The following is a 23,950-nucleotide window of genomic DNA, read 5'->3' as shown; positions in this document are numbered from 1 at the left end:
AAAACCTTTTTGTTTTAAAGTACCACACAACTTACTTTTTGTTTTAACATTGGAGAACCAGCCCAGTTTGGGTTATGCATCGATCGATGCAGTTGATGCATCGATCGATGCAAAGTTGGTTTTTGCGGGACGACTTAAGTTGAACGCTCGTTTTGCTGCTTTTTGGCTTGGGGAAAACCCTTAGGTCGGGTATTTAAGTGGAACTCGACGTGTTTGGCCGCTTTTGGTCGTTTTCCCAGATTGAAAAGAAGGAGAGAACCGTTCTTAAGAGTTTTTGGGGCATTTGGTGTTGTTCTTGAGAGATTTTGCCTGAGGAGTAGAGATTTGTGGTTGGGTTCGTGGTAGGAGCTTGCTAGGAGGCTTTTTCTTGAGTTTAGATCCAGTATTCATCATTCTCAAAGGTGAGTGTGTGACCATGCCTTATCTAAGCGAATTGATGGTTGTTTTGTGTGGTTTTTGGTAGTTATTGGCTTGTCTGATTGCTTGTGAATGTTTCTTTTGAGTTTTGTGGCCTATGGAGGTCGTTTCTGGTGTATTGGAGCCGAGAGGAAATGGAAGAGCTCGCGTTCAGTGATGTGTCACGCGACTGAATCGATCGATGCAAGAGTGCATTGGTCGATGCAGTTAGGAATTTGACGAGGGTGCAAGATGTTGCATCGGTCGATGCGACAATGGTGCATCGGTCGATTCAAGGCGTGCGTTGGTCGATGCAAGGTTGTGGAGTTGCGTATTATCTGGTTTGCTTGTTTGTATGTTGATTGTGATTGTTTTTTTGCTTGTGTGTATAGCACAATAGATGGGAGGATCGCCTCATAGATTATTTATGATAATACTCATCCAACTCATATGTCTTGTGGTGCAGGTAATGGCAAAGTCTGATCGAGGAATCAAGGCGATGAAGAGGAAGATGTTCTAGTGGCTCATTGATGTGTTATTTGGCTTTTGTTAGGTTGTTAGAGTCGAGTCGTTAGAATGTTTCTAGGTTGCTGGTTGATGTTTTGTGACTCTGTTAGTTGAATTATTAAGGTTATTGATTTATTGGTTATTGTTTTAATGGTATCGTTTTATGTTATCCACTGTTGTTTAATTGGAGTTAGGATGTTAGTGACTATCGGATCACTAGTTTAATATTATATTAAAAACAAAAAAAAATAGGTCAGGTCGTTTCGGTTTGGTATCAGAGCCCTTACGGTTCTAGGTACGTGTTCACTAGGTTTATGTTGTTTATGTTTGGGATTGCATGCTTTCATTGAATATGTGAGTTAGTCAATTTTGTGTGGCATGGGGTCCTAGAACATCCACTTCGAGCCTTCAATGTCATTCCACGGTAAGTAGTGTTTTTGTGTATTGTTTGGATTGCTTGCTTAGTCTTTTGTTCATTGTAGTGCAGATGGTTAGAAACGGTGTTTTTGCTGATCATGGACGCGGACGTTGTTGGAGACGCAGACGTGGTCGGAGTAGGGGCAGAGGCTCAACGGTTAGTGATACCATGGATTAGAGTATGACAGTAGAGGGTGTCGGCGAGTCGCAGACTTTCCAGGAGGGGTCCATGAGTGTGAATGGCGGAGGTGCCAATAGGACCGTAGGCGCCAAAGGAGTCGTGTGGGCGGTGTCGTTGCCGGGTTGGCTGGTGATGCTAGAGTTCCGGGTGCGAGAGTCCCAGTAGGTGGAGCCTCTGGTGGAGGTGTTGACCTGGCGGGCTTGTTGACGCAGCTGTTGGTGCTGTTGCTGGGAGTTGTACCGACACAGGCTCCGGTGGTGCCACCTGTGGTGGCGAAGGTGCAACAGCTAGTGGCAGAGGTGCAACAGCCAATGGCTGCGAGTGCAGGAGCCCATTCTTGGTATGTCAGTATACTGATGGAGATAGGGAAGATTATTATGGTGTATTTCCTTGATGATACCGACCGTACTGTTGTGGATGTGTGCAGGACGAGAGTGGAACACAACTTCCAGTCTCTCAGGTGGCTAGAGGAGTATTGGGTGGACATAGGGTTCCACTACCTCGCATATGATGCTCATTTATGGTGGAGGTCAGTGGCTGCTAGGAGGGTGCAGAGGGAGATGACTTAAGGTTGACTTTGTGGAAGAGTTCAATCGCAAGTACTTTTCCCGTGATGCACTAGACCGGCTGGAGGTGCAGGTCCTACAATTATCTCAGGGGACGTGGACTGTGCGGTAGTTGGAGGTGGAGTTCAGTCATCTTCTGATGTATGGGGACCGAGCGATGGAGTCCGAGGAGGCACATGTCCAGAAGTTCATGAGGGACCTTTGGGATGACTTGAGGGTCCACTGTAGAGGGCAGAGCTATGCTTCATGAGCATAGCTGCTCGAGACCACAACTGTGATTGAGGAGTATATCTGGTCACAGGTAGTGACAGTGAGTCCAGCGGTCCATCATAGAAAGAGTCAGCATCCTGAAGGTTCCAGCAAGGGTGGCAAGCCTGTGCAGAGGCCGAGTGGTGTCGGGTGCTACAGGTGCGGTAGCATGGACCACAAGGTGGCTAGCTCTCCCAAGAGGAGTGCTACGACGGCAGTGCAGTTGGTGGTTCGTGTCTACGATCACTGCAGGGAGCATAGGCACATCAAGCCCAAATGTCCCAAGTTGCAGCAGATGGCGGTGGCAGCGGTGCAGCATGAAGTGCGGCCCAGAGTAAAGCTGGTGGCGTGGATCGAGCAGGCGCCGCAGGTGTACGCCACCGCGAAGATCGATGGCACCAGTGCTGGAATGATGACAGGTATAATTTCTGAGATTCAAACTTTGTAATTCTAGTAGTTTCAGATTTTTTATAAATTGCCTGTGAAAAAGTGTTAGGGTTTTTAGCACATGAGCTTTGTGTAGGGACCTTATTGGTGGGCGGCTTTAGGTCCAATGTCATGTTTGATTCTGGAGCAACCCATTGCTTCATTATCCCAGAGTGTGCTGAGAGCGGAGCAACCCATTTCTTCATCATCGCGGAGTGTGCGGAGAGCGCCAATGTCAGAGGAGATCCCGGAGAGCGAGCGGGAGTTATAAGAGTTGCAGGAGGCTAGTTTTTTAGAGTCTTTGGGCAGGCGAGAGGAGTTGATATCAGATCGTAGGAGACTCGAGTTTAGCGGATTTGCTTATCAGTCCCGTGGAGTTGTATGATGTTAACCTGGGGATGGATTGGTTACGTCATCATAGGGTTCGTCTGGATTGTCATTGGGGTAGGGCAGAGTTTTTGAGCATCCGGAAGGGAAGTTAGTTTTTGAAGGAGTGAGACCGACTTCAGGGAGTCTCGTGATCTCGGCCATGCAAGGTGGGAAGATGATTGAGAAAGGACGTGAAACTTACATGGTTACGATATCAATGCTGGAGTCAGTGGACAATCTACGGTTGATGGTATCCGAGTTGTAGAGGAGTTTGAGGATGTGTTCCAGTCGTTGCAGGGGTTACTACCATCTCGGTCTGATCCCTTCACGATTGAGCTGGAACCGGGGACGACGCCGCTTTCTAAGGCGCCTTACAGGGTGGCTCCAATAGAGATGGAAAAGCTAAAGAAACAGTTGAAGGATCTTTTGGTTAAGGGATTCATCCGTCCTAGTGTGTCACCGTAGAGAGCGCTGGTGTTGTTCGTTAAAAAGAAGGACCGGAGTTTCTGCTTGTGCATTGACTACCGGGGTCTAAACCAGGTCAATGTGAAGAACAAGTACTCTCTTCCTAGGATCGATGAGTTGTTGAATCAGCTGAGAGGTGCTACTTGGTTCTCCAAAGTTGATCTGGTGCGTTGGATCCGACTTTTGCAAGAATTTGACCTTGAAATAAAGGACAAGAAAGGAGTGGAGAACGGAGTCGCAGATCACCTCTCTAGATTGAGGGTCGATGTGGAGATCCCCATCGATGATCGACTTCTAGAGGAAAATGTATATGTAGTCTCGCTGCTTAAAGACTTTTACAAGGAGAAAGCCGGCCTCAAGGTTCTACAACAGATTGGTGATGACTCACCATGGTATGCCTACATTACCAACTATTTGTGTGCCGCAGAAGAACCTCCGAGTTTCACTGGGTATACTAAGAAGAAGTTTCTGTGGGATGTACATCACTATTTTTGGGATGAACTTTATCTCTACAAGCGTTGTGCCAATGTTCTTTATAGAAGATGTGCTCCAGAATCGAAGGTTCCAGGGATCCTCTTTCACTGTCATGGGTCTAACTACGCAGAGCATTTCGCGACTTTCAAAACTGTAACTAAAGTACTCCAAACTAGTGGTCAGGTTGAGATCTCAAACCGTGAAATTAAAAGCTTGACCACTAGTTTGAAGTACTTTAGCTACAGTTTTGACGAGTATTGTGGCCTTGCTTTGCCACCACCAGTTTCCACAGGGAAACGACGGCTCTTTGACCTTAGGTATATGTTTTCTAGCAAGATCCTTGTGTGTAACAATCTCGTCTACAGATTTCAGGACAAAGAGGGTAACCTTCATTACATGCGGCTTCCCATCCCTATGTTTACCACCCTTCACAAGACTGAGAACATCGCCTTTGAGCCTCCTGCCGCAGCTCTATGTGACTTTCCAGGGCTTTCTGCGACTTTAGATAACGAGCTTGTTTCCCGCAGACCTAAACGCAATACACAGCCGGATGTTGCTTCAGATTCATCCAGCTCGGCTCACTCATTCCCACCATTTCCACCTTTTGATGTGAGTCAGTTTGTTTCTACACAGCCTCTACAGGAACCTCAAACCGAATTTGAGAAATGTGTTTATGACACTCAAAGGAAGAACAACATGCTACTTACACGGCTCACTAGCTGGCTCCAGGGGCTCGCACAATCTTGTTTTTCTCCACAGCAATCAGATCTTGTTCTTGAAAGTGACGAGGATGATACAACAACTGAAAATCTTCACACTAACCATTCCGAGACCTCCTCACCCTCCAGCCAGCCTGACGACTAGATGGAGTGCTTTTACCGAACACTGAATCATGAGTTTTTTTTTCTTACTTTTTGATACTAGGATTTTTGTATGTCTATCCTAGCAGGTTCAATTAACCTCATGTAGTTGTATTACTTAAGGTGTCAATCCAAATGGGATGTTGCTAGCAATCAAGATGTAATCAACGTGTCAAAAGTCAAGCCAATTCATAGAGTGGGTTTATATCTAACAATCCTAGAATGACCAGAATGTAAACGGAAATGAACTGCACAACTAGAAACGAAAATGCATGCCAAGAAGCGAACATGAATAAGTATGAACTAGATAGCAAAAATAGAAACGGTCTCAAGAATGCAATAAAAATCAGAAAGATAGGAGTCCTAAGGATGGGAGTAATTGATGTCAGTGGAGCCTCCTAGTCTATAGAGTGTTTAACATGTCACAAGCAAACTATCCCTAGACAATGAACATCACGACTTAGCTAATCCAATCTCTTGACAGAAGCTACTCAGACTCAACCACTTCCAAACCTAACTCTCGCTAGAGAAACATGATAAAGCAGGCATGATAAACAAGTTCATTCATGTCAACAAACATCCTAGACAACTAATCTCTTAGGCTAGGAATATAAGTCTCTGACACTAGTTGGTCAGACATTTCATCAAACACCTTTTGGATGTAAAAATGTCTAAGACCTAGTTCCAATTGATCAGAGAGAAACTAGTATTTCTAACTCTAGCCCAGAAAGGAATCACACGAATCTAATCTTAAACACCCTACATACTAAGATCCTCCACCTAATCTATCCCATCCTCAAGAACTATCACACTACTCAGATACGGAAATCATCATCACCAAAGATACAAATCCAGAAATCATTGAATCAAGCATCATCAGATGAATAAAAATGAGATGAACAACTTTGTATAAGAAATCCAATGCAAAAACTCAATAAAATCAAAGCTATCTGGATTACAAAATCAGAGAACGTTTTAGGTGGCTAGGTAAACCTTAAGGAAAAACCAAGATGTCTGAGTAAAAACTTAACAAAACTTATTTATAGTAAAACATGGAAATCACTAAAACATAAAACGACAAGATAGAGCGTCGGTTCGGGAACCCTTCTCGGACGCGTCTTCAGAACAAAACCAGGATGTCGGTTTAAGAGCGTCGATCAAGTCGCGTCGTGAGAGTGTCGATCGAGTCGGAGTCTAGGAAGTTTGATCGAATGGCGGCTTGAGATCGTTGATCGAGTGGTAGCTTGAAATCGTCGATCGAGTGGTAGCTTGAAAATTGTCGTCTGAGAGCTGCTGATCGAGTTGCGTCTTGAGGTGCTCAGGAGCCCTCCTGGAACGTCTTGGTCGAGTCGCTTTTAACATCCGATCGAGTGGGAGGTCTCCTTTGCGTGCAGGTCGAGTCGGAATTCAGATCGTACGTGCATCCACTAAAATGGCGATAACTCATGAACCATGCCTCAAATTGGCTTGAAATTAACGGCATTAGAAAGATGACTCAATTCTATACAATTTTGATGAAGACGTCAAAAGCTGAATCTCAAAATAAAATCTTCACTCGACTTGATCAAATATGTGTAAGATTGGGTCGCTGAGTAGTGTAGATCGAGTCGCTAGACTGCTTTCCTACTCTCTGTTTGCTTTTGATGGTTTGGAAATCTCCTAAAATACTTGAAACAACTCCAAAATGCAAGATGCATGTAAGACCAATGCAAAGACTACCTAGACATGCATATTATGCAAAAGAGACTAAAAACAATACAAAACAATGAGTTAAGAGAACAAAATGAATGATAAATGCATGATGAAAGAATGTAAAATATATACATATCAACTCCCCCAAACTTATTTTTTGCTTGCCCTCAAGCAAACAATCAAGAACAAAGTATGGAAGAGAGGTTTGAAGATGAGGTCTCAGAACCTAAAACATGTTGAATTAGAATCAAGGTCCTTGTTTTTAGTTCTATGATGCATGGTGAAGGAACTCTATTTAAAAACTTTAGACAAGTTCATCACAACATGAAACGATTCCGAACCTTAGTCTACACATGCCATCATTTCTATCATTCCCTTTAGCATTGATTAACAAAGAACCATGAATCAAGCTATGCAATGTAATCAAACTCATTTGGCTGGGGTGAAGTTGTAGTGACAAAAATGGTCTCCTTTGCAAGTGGTTTTAACACTATAGAACAGGGATCTCTCGCAAAAATGAGTTGAGCTTAAGAGAAGGCTAAAGGTTGAAACCAACTGATACATACAAGAGCAGTGCCTCATCAACCCAAAGGTCGCAAGGAAACTTAGCTCTAACTTTCTAACCCAGAAGTTGGTCCTATCTCTACTCTTCATTGATATCTCTTTTTAGACCCATTCTCTCATTCTTTTCACTTAGCCTTAGGAGGAGGTTACTTCATATCAATCTAGTGGATGGGAAACCTTTTTTATCACTATGGTTCTCTTTCTTTTCTTCTTAGAACTCTAGACTTCTTAAGCGTTTTGCTTTTTCTTATTTGTCTAAATTTTTATTTCTATGCCCATAACCAATAACACTTTTTACATTGCACAACCCACATTCGTTACTAGACTTGTAAAACTTGAAAACACATTTCCCTCCTAAAGACTCTTTACCCTTTTTCTATCTCGTTTACTCTTTCTCTTTTCAGTAAAAATCCAATCCCAAAACCCAAAATCGAGTTCTCACCTAGTGCTACTAGTCCGGATAGTGTGAACTAGAACTACACAGGATCCTACTCTTGTCGGCTAGAACCTAACACTTTCTAACGAGCTCAACTCGGGAAAAGGCCTCACACTCAAAAATATAATTGGCTTGAAAGAACGGTTGGTTAAGGGTGCGGGAAACTATTCCAAAGATGGGAATCAGCTACTTGGATTAACAAGGGTGGTAAAAAGGAGAAAGATAATCCAAGTATGTATGTGGTATCCATGAGTTCAGCTTCAATGCATAACAGGATAATTGCAAGTCAGGACTAGGTTCAGGTAGATAGGGAATGATGTCAATTCAAAACATGCTTCAATCAAGACTAGAATGCAATTTTGAGAATTTTTAGTCTTACATTTCAAGTTCAATCAACATGCATCAGAGAACTAATAACAAGGGCCTTGATCCTATCCTATTGAACTCAGCATGCTAACAAGGTTACAATCATCATCAACCCCTAAGCTAAAGGCAACAACCTTATATTGAATAACACTAGACTCAATCCTAATATACAAATGCAAACTACTTGAACACTCTATTTTTGTGGAAATTTTTGAAATTTTTTCAAATTTTTATGGCTTTTCTATGCAAATAGATGAATGGAGGCTCAAACATGATATGATGAAAAATTTTAAATAAGAATCACATAAAACATCATCAGATACATCATCTCAAACCTTCCCCCAAACTTAAATTACACAGTCCCTTGTGTAAGAAAAATTTGCATAAGAATTTGAGAATCACAAGAAAAGCAATGCAATGCACATATGAGAGGGTATTTATAAAGGGAAACATGGAGTACCTCAGTAGTAGAAGAAGGGGTCAAGTTGGGTTTTGTCAAGTCGAGATCGATCGAGTTGCGGCTCAATGGGAGTGGTGACTCGATGAAAATGACGTACGCTTAAGATGGAGAGCATCATGGATCGCTGGATCGAGTCGGAGCTTCGTCAAGATGAGGTTGCTCCAGGTAGTAGCTCCTGGATATGTCGATCGAGTGGAGGCTTCAACGCCGGAACGAGTCGGAAGGACATTACGAAGGCGCTGAGCAGAGCAAGATATAGCGTGAACTTCTCCGTCGAGTGAGTAGAAGGACGATTGTTACTGTGAGAGTTCGGTCGAGACAGAACTTGGTCGATTACTACGACGGATCGAGTGGGATGGTGAACAACTTGCTCGAGTTGGAGCTTGAACGAGAACTGTATGACGACTACTAGAGTTGAAGAGATCCGGTCGAGTCAAAGCTCGGTTGAGTCGGCTGGATACGGCATCGCAGCTGAGGTCGATCAAGCCGGCACCGCGGATTGAGTGAAGGTCGAGTTGAGTTGTTAAAGCGGCCCAAAATGGAGAGTGAAGCTTCGAACGAGTGGCTTGGTGATGATGATAAGAGTTGAGAAACAAAGAGTGATGGTACGTTTATGGTGATGTGAGATGGTTAAGGAGAGAGAGTGAGATGAAAGTTTGTTTGGTTGGTGGGAGGAAAAATGAAGAGAGTGTTTAAAAAATAAAGAGAGGGTGAAGGTGTTGTGTAAGAGGGAGTAAGAGAGAGTGGTAGTGGGGTGATGTGGGAAGATAGGACACAAAGGTAATGTGGCTGGTGAGAGAGAACAAGAGGGGATGGGGGAGTTGTCGTGAGGGAGAGAGCGAAATGATGGGGGAAAGAGTGGATGAAGAGTTCACGTGGGTGTCTTTTATTTTTTATTTTCACTTCACTTTTCTTTTCACTCTGCTTTTTGCTCGATTTTTTCCGTATCCTCTACCTGTTCTGTAGATTCCACCATACAAGGCTTGATTCTGAACTCACTCTTTTGACTGCTACTTTCCTTTTTTTTTTTTTTTGCTCATACTCCCTTATGTAGATTCCTCAACACTAGAAAACCAAAAACAAAAATTAAAAACAACAAAGATCCTAAAAAAATTTACAGTGATACCTTTGGGACTTCCTCCCAAGTGAGCTTGTTTAGAGTCTTTAGCTTGACTTTTTGGCTTTTTATTCTTTTGGAGGTTCATAGAGGAGCACAAAAGACCCCTCTAGTTGGACTTGATTAGCTAGATATTTCTTGACTCTCTGCCCATTTACAGTAAATTCGCTACCGTCTTTGTTCAGAAGAGTGATAGCTCCAAATGGCAAAACTTCTTTAACTTTGAAAGGTCCAGATCACCTAGACTTAAGCTTTCTAGGAAATAACTTAAGCCTAGAATTGAAGAGCAGAACTTGATCTCCAGCGTTGAGCTCTTTGACTACAATCTTTTTGTCATGAAAATTCTTTGTTCTTTCTTTGTAAATCTTTGAGCTCTCATAGGCATCAAGTCTTATTTCTTCCAACTCATGAATGTCAAGAGTCCTCTTAGCTTGAGCTGTATCAATATCCAAGTTCAGAATCTTGATAGCCCAAAGCGCCTTGTACTCAACTTCTACAGGGAGATGACATGCTTTACTATATATCAACTGAAATGGTGTTCTGCCTATTGGCGTTTTGAATGTTGTCCTATAAGTCCAGAGAGTCTCGTCCAACTTGGTAGACCAGTATTTTTTCGAAACTCCAACAATCCTTGACAGAATACCCTTGATTTGTTTGTTCGAAACTTCAACATGTCCGATGGTCTGAGGGTGATACGCAGTAGACACCTTGTGCTTGACGCCATACTTTTTCAGCATACTCTCAAAAACTTTGTTGATCAACTGCTACCAGAATATAGACATTCCCATTTGATGGAGGGTTGAAAGGTCCCATGAAGTCTATACCCCAAACGTCAAATATCTCTACTTCCAGGATCGAATTCTGGGGCATCTCGTTCCTTCTTGTGATGTTGCCAATCCTTTGGCAAGCATCACACTTGCTGATGAAACTGTGAGCGTCTTTGAACAAGATTGGCCACCAGAGACCAGCTTGAAGAACCTTCTGAGCTGTCTTGAATGTGGCGAACTGTCCTCCATAAGTGGAGCCGTGACAATGCTCAAGCACTCCCTGCACTTCCCCTTTTGCTATGCATCTTCTGAACAGACTGTCAGAACCTCTTTTGTACAGATAGGGTTTATCCCAGAAGTAGTGGTTGACCTCTCTGCAAAACTTTTTCTTCCTTTAGGGATCCATGTCATCAGGAACTTCTCCACAAACCTTGTAATTCACAAAATCTGCTTACCATGGTGCAGTCTCGGAAGTGATCACCATAAATTGGAGATTGAGGTTGTCAACCTCTGTATCAAGAATCTTCTCACAAACCTGGGCGACCAGAAGTTGTTCCTCAGGCATTGAGTCATCAATCGGAACAGCATCTTCAATCCTCATTCTTGATAAGTAATCTGCAAGTCCATTTTCTATGCCTTTCTTGTCAACAATCTCCATGTCAAATTCCTGAAGAAGCAGAATCCATCTCAACAGTCTTGGCTTGGTATCCTTCTTCGAGTAGATGTATCTCAGAGCAGCATGGTCGGTATACACTATGACCTTCGAACCCACAAAGTAGCTCCTAAATTTTTCGAATGCAAACACAACTGCTAGGAGTTCCTTGAGTCTCGTCCAAGGTGCGACTTGCGTAGTAGATGACATGAAGCTTCTTGTCAATTCGCTATCCCAGAACTGCTCCAACCGCGAAGTCTGAAGCAGTTCATTGGGGCAATACCAGTTCGTAGAGTTAGTAGAGAAGACATAAGCAGAGCTTCTTCACCGTCTCATTTTGGGAGAAAAACTCCTCATAGATATAGTTATCTCGACAACGCACTTCAGCACAAGGGTAATTTTAATATAACAGCTGAGAAAACAAACCAAGTCGGCGCATACTTTCGATCGGTACGTACAATGTAAAAGGTGTTAAATGAATAAAGTCAATTTATTTTATTTTGTTAATTTGTTTTTTCTAATTTCTGATTTTCTATTTTAACTTAGGGGGTTTTGGTTTTATGGTACAACTTATACCATGAAATTTTCGTATAGTTTCCAAAACTATATTTCCAAATGTTGGCAATAAAATAAAATATATTGAATTAATCACTGTTTTTTTGTTAAAAAAAAAAATGAATTAATCAGTGAAATTATGACTTCTAGACTTCTAGTTACAGATTAGAAGTCTTTTTTGATCATTCAAAAAGTAGTAAAATCTTCATTTGTTAACTAAAAACATTTATTCTTTGTTGATGATACAGGAGGCATTTATTGTCGCCCTAGGGTTCAATTTTGTTGGAGCTCAATCTGATATAAATGTTTGGAACCCTCCGAGGGTTCAGGCCAGCGACTACAGCTCTGCTCAGATATGGCTGGTTGGTGGTGACTCAGATAGTTTTGAGAGCCTAGAAGCTGGTTGGATGGTATACGTTTTGTTACTTTGCTTTAAAACTAAACCGTTAACTAATTGACAATAAAACCTATTTCAGGTGAATCCAGCCGTTTTTGGAGACTACCGCACACGTCTTTTCATCTCATGGACTGTGAGTAACACCTATAAAAAAATTTACCAACTTTGAAACATTTTTAAATCCCTTATGTGAGTTTATAACTACTCTTTGATCTATTTGGATTTGCAGAAAGATGGATACAAAAGCACAGGGTGCATATATCAACCTCTTATGCGCGGGTTTTGTGCAAACAACTAAAAGTTTTGCCCTTGGTGCAGCCGTTGAACCTGTTTCGAGTTCCTCGCACGAGCAATATTTCATCACCGTTAGCGTGTTCCTGGTAACATTTTCTAGTTTATAAAAGTCCCTCACATGATTAAAACATAATGACACACTTTTCGTATATTTGTCTTGGTGAATGCCCCAATAATGTTTCACCATCGACGGTAAATATTTGCAGGATCCAAAGAGTGGGAACTGGTGGTTAACTTGCGGAAACAACGTAATGGGTTATTGGCCGGGTACACTGTTTAACAGCCTCAAACACACCGCAACCGCTGTGCAGTGGGGTGGAGAAGTCCATAGCCCTAACATATGGAAGAAGCCACACACGGAAACTTCAATGGGGAGTGGACAATGGGCAGATTACCTCTATGCCCAAGCTTGTTACCACACCAACCTTAGAATCAAGGACTATTCCTTGCAGATCAAATACCCTAAATATCTATCCCAATACGTTGATGAGGGCAACTGTTACTCTACAAAGCTCTACCGGAGAACATATATGGAAGAACCCCACTTATACTTTGGGGGACCTGGCAGGAACCGTCTTTGTCCTTAATCTCATGCTGATTTTGTCAATGTTTCAATTCATTCTCTCTCTTGTTAGTCTCACCTTTACGTTGGAATTACATATGTCCATCAGGCCCGGCTCAAGAATATTAAAGTCCCTGAGCCCAAAAAATAAAAAATAAAAAATAAAATAGACCCTGATCCTTGTGTTTTTGTGAGAAAAAAAAAATTTAGATCCTATTTTCTTCCCAAAAGGAAGACAAAAAATGACTAGACACTGTGCATTTGCACCCCTGGCACATGTCTAAAGCCAGGGTTGATGTCCATGACAAAAAGTCATAAACTAACAAAATATAAATGAAAAAAAGAAAGTTAATAAAACATTTATTAAACATAAAATGGAACTCATTATTGACATATATATTTTAAAAATTAAGATACAACATTGCTTATATTTTAAAAATATAAAATATTAGATCTAGTTTATCAAAAGAAAATTGCATTCTACATCGACGCGGTGACATCTTATTAAAATCTAAAAAATCATAAAAGTTAGATTTTGTTTAATATAATATATACAACTAAAAGAATTGAAAAGTTAAATAGAAATTTCTAAACATGATCATTTCAAAACAGGTTTTGTTTTATTTTTTGGATTTTACCAAATTTATATAATTCACGGATTTGAACATAGTATCATGTACGAGGTTGAAATAAGAATATGAAATTAAGTAAATTAAATGTAAAAGATTATAAAATGTATATAGTAAATCAAATAAAATTTCTACTACTATTTTATAATTAACAAATTACAGTAAAACTTTCTCTGTGTTGTACAACACAGATAACTACCTAGTTTGTCTACTATTTAGATTAGTTTCTTTGACAAAATGATTTCTGATATGAGATATTTGTAACAAAAATACATTACGAAAAAATAAAATATGAGAAAATACTACTTATTTTATATGCTTTAAAAGACATAAGAAAATTTTGTTGGCAATCAAGCAAACTGAAAACCCAATGCATAAATAATATTTTTATTTTATTTTATTTTATTTTATTTTATGTGTAATTAAACAAAATAATCAGTTTCCCCAAAAGTAAGGTTCAAACATAAGTTCATGACTCTTTGAACCATCTTTGGTAGTAAATCTCAGTTTCATAGCTGAAGTCTGAAGAACCACATTATATTGTAGTACGTCAAATACGCAGATTCTAATTCATATTAATTAAAAAAGAAGTATTTTTTTTTTTTGGTCAAACGAAGAATTAATAAGTAATTAAAAAAAAATTGTAAGCCTATTAGTAGTAGCAAACATTTGAAGATCTGAAATAACAAAATTATTCTATTTGCAACCGAGAAAAAAAAAATGGGAAGGCGACTCGTAACTTTTGCGATTCTATGTGTCCTTCTGCATTGGAGCATACGGGAGCATTTATGACTAGAAGTAAACGGCTCTTCGCCTACTGGAGTCTGGACTGTAAGTAATAACATGACATGACTATAGGCAAGGCATTCGGTTTCATGAATTTTTTTTTGCTGAAGAGTTTCATGAATTTGAAAACTACTCTTTGGAATTGGACTTTGACAGATGGATATGGTAAACCAGGATGCTTCAACCTCTTGTGCTTAGGCTTTGTGCAAACAAGTATTTTATGTATCCCTAGGTGCAGCCATAAATTAAACCATGTTTCGAGTAACTCAGGATTCAGGAAAGCAATATTACATCACCATTAGCATCTTCCTGGTAATATAATTACGGTTTATAATCACCATACTCTACAATATCATTGCACTTACTAGCTCTAATGTGATCTATCTACGACCGTACTTTAGGATACGAACAGCGGGAACTCGTGGGTTTTGTCCGAGGACATTGTGTTGGGATACTGGCCAGGGACACTCTTGAAAGAATTTAATGCTATCAACTTTTGCAAGAATTTAATCCATCATTCTCCCTGATTTCTTTTAATTTGTGATACTGCAGGATCTTGTGGGCTTAGTTAATTCAATGTTACTTCAAGGAGATTTTAGTCTAGTTTTGCTCACACTGCTCCAGTTGTATACAATGTCTATGCTGGATTATCATTGTTTTTTCTTTATTTATACTACCTCTTGGCTTTGAATTACAGTTCTCCAATCTCATCACCTAAGAATTGAGCCGTACGCTCTAACAACACAAATGATCACGCAGGATGCCCTCTCAACAGTCTCTCCTCTCTATTTATAGGCTAAACTCATTAATAAGACTGCTATGCACGTGCACAACTCTCTCTGATTACTCTCACATGTGCCTACTTATCACTGGGATAAATGCTTTATTTAGTCACGGACAAAGACAATCTGTTGGCCTAGCACGTGTTTAGGCCCTTTGGAATTTCATGTCCTTAGTGAACGTGGTAAGCTACTCTTTCTCATGCTGAAATGTTCTTTCTAGGCGTTAGTGATGTTGCTCCATTTAGAAATATTCAGTTTTTTTTTTCTAACAAGTTTTGGTTAATGTGGGCAGTTTGTTGCTTTCCTCTGCGGATATGTTCACTATCACAGCGTATCATCATCAGCTAGAAAGAAGATTCCATTCCATTTCAGCCGTGGAATATAAACATGTGAGTTTACATATTTTATTAGTTCAGCCGTTGCAGTCTCTTGCTAGAGAATGAACGAATGATGATTGGTGTGTGGATGCAGGGGCGAAAGTGAATGGTGGATATTTCCAGGAGGACTTTGAAAGCAAGAGTCATTAACCCTAGTATACGAGAAGAGAGGGTGGCTCAAAATGATAACTTCATCTTATTTTTCAGCTTATTACATCACATAGTCTTTATATAGACAAGCCTTAGGTTTACAAGATTGGGATTGTTCTCTGACAAGTTGTTGGATATGGGCTTTGCCCCCAACATTTACAGAAACCCAAATAGAAGATCTTAGTAAGTTTTGGGCTTGAAATCTTGGATCTGGCCCATCTGGCCGCAGAGGCAAAATCGTCATTTTACAGAGAAACAGAAGAAGCCCTAGGTCACTGGCCCACTATAAATACTAGATGTCATTGTCACAGCTGGAGATCCACGTTTTTGGGCAATTAGAGAAAGAAGAGCAATTAGTAAATCGTATTTACTGCACTTAGCACTCTGATTGTCATTTCCTGTAAACCCTTCACTTCAATTATACGTTAATAAAAGAACCAGTTCCGATTTATCCCCAAAGAATATTTGTATTATTTAGATTGTTGATTTCATACATCATCAATTTGGCGCCCACCGTGGGGTCAGACGGAATCCTTTCTTTGACGAAAAGAATTTGAAGACAAAGACGTTTTCGGAAAACCTGAAGCATGTCTCATACCGATCTCTCCAGCAACGAAGGCGTCGACTCCTCCATGCCCCGATCTCCCGCAGCTCGCGTCGAGTCCCCAAGTCCAACCATATGGGGTCACACCCGTTCGAGGATGAACCAGCTCCAAGGCGTCAATCCAACTGACCGCGAAGCCGTAAGCGCTACGCGCATCGCTCCGACCAATGGCCTAGCCAATGGCGCTATCCCTCCAGAACGTGTAGCCGTAGGCGACAATCCAACTGACCGCGAAGCTGTAGGCGCTACGCGCGTCGCCCAAACAAATGGCGTAACCAACGACACTACCCCTCCTGATCGTGCAGCTGACGGCGTCACCCCAACCAACCGCGCAGCCGCAAACACTACTCCTAGCCACGCGCGGAAAGGCGTTACTATCAGTCAGGCCGCGCTCTATGAAGCCGTACGAAGGACCCTGGACCGTATGAGTGGGCCAAGCGGCACAGATGGCATCTCAAGGCCAAAATGACAGGCAAGGCGCCATACGCGACGACCTGAACTTCGACACGAACAAAATGATGACGCATTGGCACCACACACTCCGTGAGCTGAGCATAACACTCCGAGAGCTGAACAGAACACTCCGAGAGCTGAGCATAACACTCCGCAAGTTAAGCACAACGCCGCTACTATGCCGCGCGCTGAGCACCACGCTAACAGAAAGCCACGACTCTTGTTGATCATCGTTGGACCCAATGGCGAGCAGCCGAGAGTGCATTTCCAAACTGACCAGCTGCTCACGGATCGATAGGCTGGGCCGAATCAACCCGAGAACGCTTAAAATCGTTCCCTTCAGCAAGAACTTCAGCAGATGCAAGCTCAGCTGAAGAAGATTACGTCTCAGATGCACCGTGTAATGAGCGCGGCACCAGAGCTGGAGACCGTGCTGGCAGAAGCATGACGTTCACCTTTCACCACAAAAGTCTCAGGTGTCAGAGTTAGACGCAACCCTGACACCAGCAAGAACAAGCCGATACCGTATGATGAAAGGGGGACCCCACTGTCTTCCTGAAGTCGATGTCCATCCACATTGGTAGTTCATACTTCTCACCAGAAGAAGAAGACGCGGGAAGTTGTCAGCTGTTCGTCGAAAGCCTAACCGGCGAAGCATTGAACTGGTTTTCAAGGCTGAAGGACAATTCAATTGATGGTTATGAGGCACTGACAACCGCATTCCTTCAGCATCACCAATGCTTCATGCATGTACCTGCGTCGAATGCAGACTTATGGAGAATGTACCAGAAGCACAACGAGTCACTGCAAACTTTCATGGCCAGGTTTAAAGGAGTCGTATCTCAACTCGCTATCAGCGACGACACTGCAATAGGTGCACTTAAGAATGCACTTGCTCACGGAACCAAGTTCAAGGAAGATCTAACAATCCAACCCGCCACATCCTTGGGCGAGCTCCTTGCACGCGCAAATCAATACATCGAGGTAGAAGAAGACAAGGGAAAAGGAAACACGAACCAGGTCGACGCGGTGGAAAAAGCACCCGAAAAAGTCCTGAGCCCGAAAAACAAAGTTGTGGAAGCGTACTATGAGCCTCGCCAACATTACAACAGAAACTACGCCAAAGGCAAGAGGGCAAGGAAGGCAACGATGTTCGCTATCGATGGGAACGAGCAGCAGCAAGGCAAGCGTTGGAACAAGTACGATCGCGAGACTGATGGTCCTACCTACAAGGGCAAACGCGGTTATTGCAAATTCCACAAATTTGGCGGACATTCTACGGAGGATTGCAAAACACTTCAATACCTTCTTCTTCACAAGTACAAGAGAGGTGACATCGATGTAGAGCGAGAACGGAGAAAGGTTAACACGCATAAGGATAACCCGTACTGTTTGGCAGACCAGCAACAGCACGAAAGGCAGCATGAACAGGAAGCAGCAGCACAAAATGACCGAGCACGGGCACAAAATGATCAAGCACGAGAAATCGCTCGTCTGCCTCCTCCGCCGAAACAAAACCACGACGCGGAAGAACACGATGAACCGGCTCCTCGCCGAAGGATCAACATGATCATGGGCTGCTTGTCAACATGTCGCGACTTGGTTCGTTCAATCCAAGCTTATTGCCGCGAAGCAGAAACAAAACGCAGCTGGCCCTGCCATAGCAGCGTGTTCAAAACTTCCTCCGATCCTATCATGTTTACTGAAGAGGACGCACTCCACGCAAGTCCAAACAACGACCCGCTCGTCGTAGATATGGTGAATGGAGAAAGCTTAGTGACAGGAATCCTTATTGACATTGGGAGCTCGGTCAATGTGATATTCAAGGACGTTCTGATCCAGATGGAGATTGAACTTCGCAGCACGACTCATGAAACGCAACTTTTGACGGGATTCGATGGCGACACTATAATGACGGTTGGAACCATAACACTCCAAATTTAGGTCGGCGGAACAATGCAATGTTTCAATTTCGCAATTATGGATAAACCTATTGTCTATAATGTTATTTTGGGAACACCCTGGCTTCACAAGATGCGCGTCGTCGCTTCAACTTACCACCAATGCGTCAAGTTTCCAAATGCATACGATATCTATACGCTGCACAGAGACCCTCTGGTGGTGCGGACTTGCTTCATCATCGAGAAAAAGATGTGAAATGCAAGAGCATTCGTGATTGCCGAGTCAGAGCTGCTGCGAGATCCGCGCACACCGCCTCTGAAAGAATCTGTGACTCAAGTAAACATCGATTTCTCCGATCCAAAACGCTGCGTAGGCATCGGCGCCGAGCTACCATTAGCACTAAAGGACGAGCTTGCCCAGTTTCTGCGTAAGAACGCTACAACGTTCGCATGGACGATTGACCATATGACTGGGATCGACCCTAGCGTTACCAGCCATGAGCTCAACGTTGATCCGACCTACAAGCCCGTTAAGCAAAAGCGTCGAAAGCTTGGTACGGAACGAACAACTGCGGTCAATGACGAGGTACGGAAGCTACTTGATGCGGGATCAATCACTGAAGTTCGCTATCCAGACTGGCTGAGTAACCCGGTCGTGGTTAAGAAGAAGAATGGTACGTGGAGAGTGTGCGTCGACTTCACAGACCTCAACAAAGGTTGTCCGAAAGACAGTTTTCCTCTTTCGCGCATTAATCAGCTTAACAAAGCCACAGCTGGAAATGAACTGTTATCTTTCATGGATGCATATTCGGGCTACAACCAAATAATGATGCACAAGGATGACCGTGAGAAGACTGCGTTTATTACTGAGCAAGGCACTTTCCAATCTCACACAGTCGAAGTGTTAACAAATCAACCTTTGCGAACGATTCTGCACAGCCCTAGCCAGTCAGGTCGCTTAGCAAAATGGGCCGTAGAGTTGAGCGAGTATGACATAGAGTAAAAGAACCGCACCTGCGCGAAATCACAAGTTCTCGCAGATTTTCTCGTTGAACTCTCTCCTGAACTCGAAGCTGACACCCCTCCACCCGAGATATGGTCACTTCACGTAGATGGCGCTTCGTCAAAGATGGGCTCGGGAGCAGGCGTACGCCTAACCTCGCCAACAGGTGAAATCTTGGAGCGGTCATTTCGCCTTGCCTTCTCTGCTTCTAACAACGACGCTGAGTATGAAACACTAATCGCTGGACTGCGTCTCTCACACGGAATCGACGTCAAGAAGATCCAAGCTTATTGTGATTCTCAGCTGGTAACGCATCAATTCAGTGGAAATTATGCAACAAGACACGCGCGCATGGATGCCTACCTCAAAGTTGTTCGCGACTTGTCCCATAAATTCGAGTTCTTTGAGCTCGTCAAGATTCCACGAAGCGACAATGCGCCGGCTGATGCACTTGCAACGCTTGCTTCTACATCTGATCCCTATCTCTGAAGACTAATTCCTGTAGAGAGCATCGATCAACCGAGTATCGACGTCAACTTGTTACCACCTGCCCCGACCAAGCTTCTTGAAGCTGCGCCCTCCACAAGCCTGAGCAATGTATTAGCAGTTGTTTCAGCAGTCACAAGATCAGCCCGAACGACCACAAGTACAACCACCTCCGCCTCACCCACTCCAGCCCTGCCGCGCACAATGTCTCCCTGCACGATGACTGGCAAGCGGAAATTATAGCATATATCGCGGATGGAATTATGCCAAAAGACAAGTGGGAAGCAAGGCGATTGTGCGCTAAGTGCGCACAGTACACACTATTGGACGGTAACCTATTCCGTTGGGATCCGAACGGCGCTCTCCTCATCTGCGTCAACACAAAGGACATCAATGACATCATGTGTGAAGTCCACGAGGACGCTCTCCTCACCACCATACCCCTTCATGCTATGGGCAATGGTATTGTCGGACCGCTAAAACCATCTAACAAAAAGAAGTATCTCCTGATCATGACGGACTACTTTACCAAATGGGTTGAAGCAAAATCGTATGTCTCGCTCGAAGCGAATGAAGTCCAAAATTTTGTTTGGAAGAATATCATATGCAGACATGGACTCCTGTACGAAATCGTGTGCGACAACGGCCCACAATTTATCTCTCTAAGCTTTGAAGGATTCTGCGTTGGCTGGCAGATACGCCTGAGCAAGTCAGCTCCGAGATACCCGCAGGGCAACGGACAAGCGGAGGCAACCAAGAAGACTATAATCGCCAGGATCAAGAAACGACTCGACGCCAAGAAGGGTCTATGGGCCGACGAACTCGACGGCGTCCTATGGTCTAATCGTACTTCAGCGCCCACGTCTACTGGACGAACCCCGTTCTCACTCGCATACGGCATCGAAGCACTCGCACCAGCCAAGGTGGGAATCCCGACTCTCTGACGATCCATGCTCATTCACAGTCGAGAGCTGAATGATAAAAGAGCGCGACCAAGCCCTACTACGCATTCAGAACTATCAGCATGCAGCCGCGAAATTCTATAACAAGAAGGTCAAGTCTCGTTACTTTGCAGAGGGTGATCTCGTCCTCTGCAAAGTTTACGAGAATACGAAAGAGAAGAACGCTGGAAAACTCGGCGCGCATTGGGAGGGTCCATACTTAATCTCCAAGATCGTCAAACCCGGCATCTACCAGCTACTCGAGATGAACGGCATGCAGTTCCCGCGATCCTGGAACTCCGCCAACCTCAAGCGCTACTATCATTAGTCCATCTATCGCAACACAAAAAAAAAAAAAAAAAAAAAAAACTCGTCATCGAGCATTCATTTGTAATTTGAACTACGAATGGTTTGATCTCTTTCGAGGGTACGTAGGCAGCCTTTCACGAGGTGCAACTATAACTTTAATGAAAGAATAAAAGTTTCGCAACGAAACATTCTCGAGCAATCTATCGACTCTTTTTCTGGAGCCCTGGCCAGGCGCACAGCTCTAAAGCGCGGTAATAAGAGTCGATAGATTGCTCGAGACCCCGACTCGCACACCCGCAATTCCTGCAGCACCCACAGGGTAAGCCGGACACGCGTACCACACCTAAAATAGTACAACAAGTCCATCTTGTCTACTCGAGACGTTTCGGGGAACAACGTATCCAGGGTAAGCCAGGAGACGTCCTGCACTGCAAAATATGCCCTATAAACAACGAAAACGTCGCATCTCTATTCTACGCAATAATCAGTCTTTGCGCGACAAAAATCATTAAATTCAAAAACAGCTTCATCGTAATGAAGGAAACAAAAATCGGCAATAATCAAGTTCATAAATCAAAAGCAACCAAGCTTGCAAATATCAAAAGGAAAAATACAATAGCAACCAGCAATCGAGTTGAGCATTGAAAAAGAAAATCCAAAGCAAAAACAGCCAGCAATAATACGAGGACATATCACTCGTTAGTAGTATCACCAGATCAGCATCAGGAAGCGGGGGTACCACAACCCCATCAACCTTCGCTTGAAACTCTTCCTGGCTAGCTCCATCCTACTCTCAGGAATTGTGGTTCCCCTGTCAATCAACTTCTGAAGACATTGCCTAGTCCAAGTAACTTGGCTGAGAACGAGCAAATGAGGTTGTCTCTCGCGCGTTGCAATCAAGTGCGTCCTCATATGCTCAATACGCTCCCGCTGTGTCCCAATCACAACAGCAGCCTTCGCACGCTCTTCCTCCCCATGCTCATCTCGCGCTTTCCTTAGTCGCGCCGACTTGGAGTTAAGCTTCCGCTGTGACTCCTTAAGAGAAACCGTCAACTCCTTCACAATCGCCGCATTCTCCTTACTCGATCGCTCAGCCTCAGCAAGCGCATCCTGAACGAGCACGGTCTCCCTCCTAGCGGCGTGCACCTTGTCCTCGTAGTCGCCAACAAGGTGGTTCGTCCAGCTCATCGCCTAGGAGATCAAGAAAAATAGTTGGATTACGGCTAAGTAAAATGCACATTAAAGCGAACTGAAGGATCAGATTCTAACCTGAAACTGCCGACGAACAGCTTGCTCGTACGTAGTCGGACAAGCCAAGTCACCAGGAGCAGGAAGCCAAATGAAGTCACCATGAATTTTACTGGCAAGATCTGCGCAAGCTCGAGAATCACCAGAGAACGCTTGGTCTTTCACGTCGTAGCGAAAGGAAAACGAGTGATCGACCCTCTCGCGACCATCCTCTGCGCGATGAGAACGCCTAGAATTTCCTCCAGCATCACTCCGAGGACTCGAGCGTGATGACCTTTTCCGGGTACGATCACCACTAGCCGCTGTAGCACTCCCGCGGGACACCGAAGAAGGCTTCTTCGCAACACGAGCTGCATCGACCTCGGCAGAATGGGTCCTATGACTAGGCCCACCCTCGGGAGCAGGCGACTCGCCATCCTCGTGCTCCACAACGACGACCTCAGCGCCGATCTCGGCATTTGGTGCAACAGCCTCAGTCTCGACAACAGGCGCATCCTAGGCATCGAACAAGTCAGCATAGCACGACATCGGGTAGTCTCCCATTTGCAAACCAGTTTGCGAACCTGCAAGACAAGCATAAAAATAAGATACAAGAACATAGAAGTATCAGGACGCAAGCGAGCAAAAATTACAAACTTACAAGTCTCGAAGTGCAAAAGGACGAAAGGCCACTTCAAAGTCCCACCGTGAAGAAAAGCGGAAGCTTTGTCAATAGTCTCGAAGTCCCGCGCAGCAGAAGGTGGAGGATTACCTGCGAATATAAAGCAAATACGGTCAGCAAAAAGAATTCAAAGCAGGAGGACAAGTCATGTCTCGGTCTTTAACTGAAATCTCGTTTATTTCTACGAAGAAAAACCGTCTCCTCTAACCATGAATGTTACTCTTCTGGCCGCACGTGATCGTAAAACCTGGCATACAAGAAGCACTGCATAGACCCGTACGGTCGAGCACGGGTTGCGTAACAAGCTCAAAGAGGTCACAGTTGATCGTGATTCCCTTCCTGGCACCAATTATCGTGAGTCCCACCGCGTTACGGATGGTGGAGATCGACAACTGGAAGAATGCAATTTTCCGACGCGTGCAGTAACTTGTCAAAAATTCTTGAATCAGGAACCACAAGCCACATTCGGTAAAGAAGTCCTCGTAGACGCAGAGGTGACCTTCTGGGCAGTCCCATGGACGTTCATTGACACTCGGCAACGCAAGTTGCAGGTTGTGTGGCATCCCGTTGAGATCAAACATGCGGGCTAAGGAAACATCATTGCTCAAGGTCCTTCCATCATCACAGAGGATACGTTCTCTCCCTCCCGTATGATCTCTGCGACGTCTCGGAACCCCGTTACCCATAGTTAAGCCAGCGACCAAAGATCTAGGGGTGTTCTCTAAACCAGTGCGTTCTTCGTGTGAGAAAACCTTCCCGCGGCGTTGACCAGGAGGAAGGGGAATAAGACTAAGGGTCTGGTTATCCGTAGGGAACATTACTTCGAGCTGCCGAACGTCTTCTTCCAT

At 43.7% G+C, this 23,950-nt stretch overlaps 2 protein-coding genes and 1 pseudogene across 2 annotated transcripts; 2 read left to right on the top strand and 1 right to left on the bottom strand.

Annotated features, from left to right (window-relative positions):
* Positions 1 to 11,051: 11,051 nt before the first annotated feature.
* On the top strand, positions 11,052 to 12,813 carry LOC104709407 (protein neprosin-like; annotated as a pseudogene).
* Positions 12,814 to 17,117: 4,304 nt separating this feature from the next.
* Positions 17,118 to 18,497, top strand: LOC104709406 (uncharacterized). Its single transcript, XM_010426027.1, has one exon. It carries the CDS (start codon positions 17,118 to 17,120, stop codon positions 18,495 to 18,497), a length of 1,380 nt encoding a protein of 459 aa, XP_010424329.1.
* A 2,896-nt stretch (positions 18,498 to 21,393) lies between these two features.
* LOC147939866 (uncharacterized) lies at positions 21,394 to 23,950 on the bottom strand. Its single transcript, XM_087461062.1, has 6 exons — positions 23,311 to 23,950; positions 23,074 to 23,192; positions 22,993 to 23,004; positions 22,463 to 22,936; positions 21,948 to 22,384; positions 21,394 to 21,496 (listed from the first exon to the last, which is right to left on the bottom strand). The coding sequence occupies exons 1-6, from the start codon at positions 23,948 to 23,950 to the stop codon at positions 21,394 to 21,396; spliced, it is 1,785 nt and encodes a 594-aa protein (XP_087317188.1).

This window comes from Camelina sativa, chromosome 8 (assembly GCF_030686135.1).
Source record: "Camelina sativa cultivar CO46 ecotype springtype chromosome 8, ASM3068613v1".
Lineage (NCBI taxonomy): Eukaryota > Viridiplantae > Streptophyta > Magnoliopsida > Brassicales > Brassicaceae > Camelina > Camelina sativa.
The sequence above is the reverse complement of the archived record's forward strand: the minus strand, read 5'-3'. Positions and strand labels throughout refer to the sequence as shown.

What these genes read in the sequence shown, in the direction of transcription:
- LOC104709406 (XM_010426027.1), top strand. Translation starts at nt 17,118, where the DNA reads ATGTCCATCCACATTGGTAGTTCATACTTCTCACCAGAAGAAGAAGAC.
- LOC147939866 (XM_087461062.1), bottom strand. Translation starts at nt 23,950, where the DNA reads ATGGAAGAAGACGTTCGGCAGCTCGAAGTAATGTTCCCTACGGATAAC. An exon ending in CCAGAAGAGTAACATTCATG is followed by an intron (nt 23,193 to 23,310) that starts GTTAGAGGAGAC and finishes TTATATTCGCAG; the next exon opens with GTAATCCTCCACCTTCTGCT. An exon ending in AGGAAGAGTTTCAAGCGAAG is followed by an intron (nt 21,497 to 21,947) that starts GTTGATGGGGTT and finishes TGGGTGCTGCAG; the next exon opens with GAATTGCGGGTGTGCGAGTC.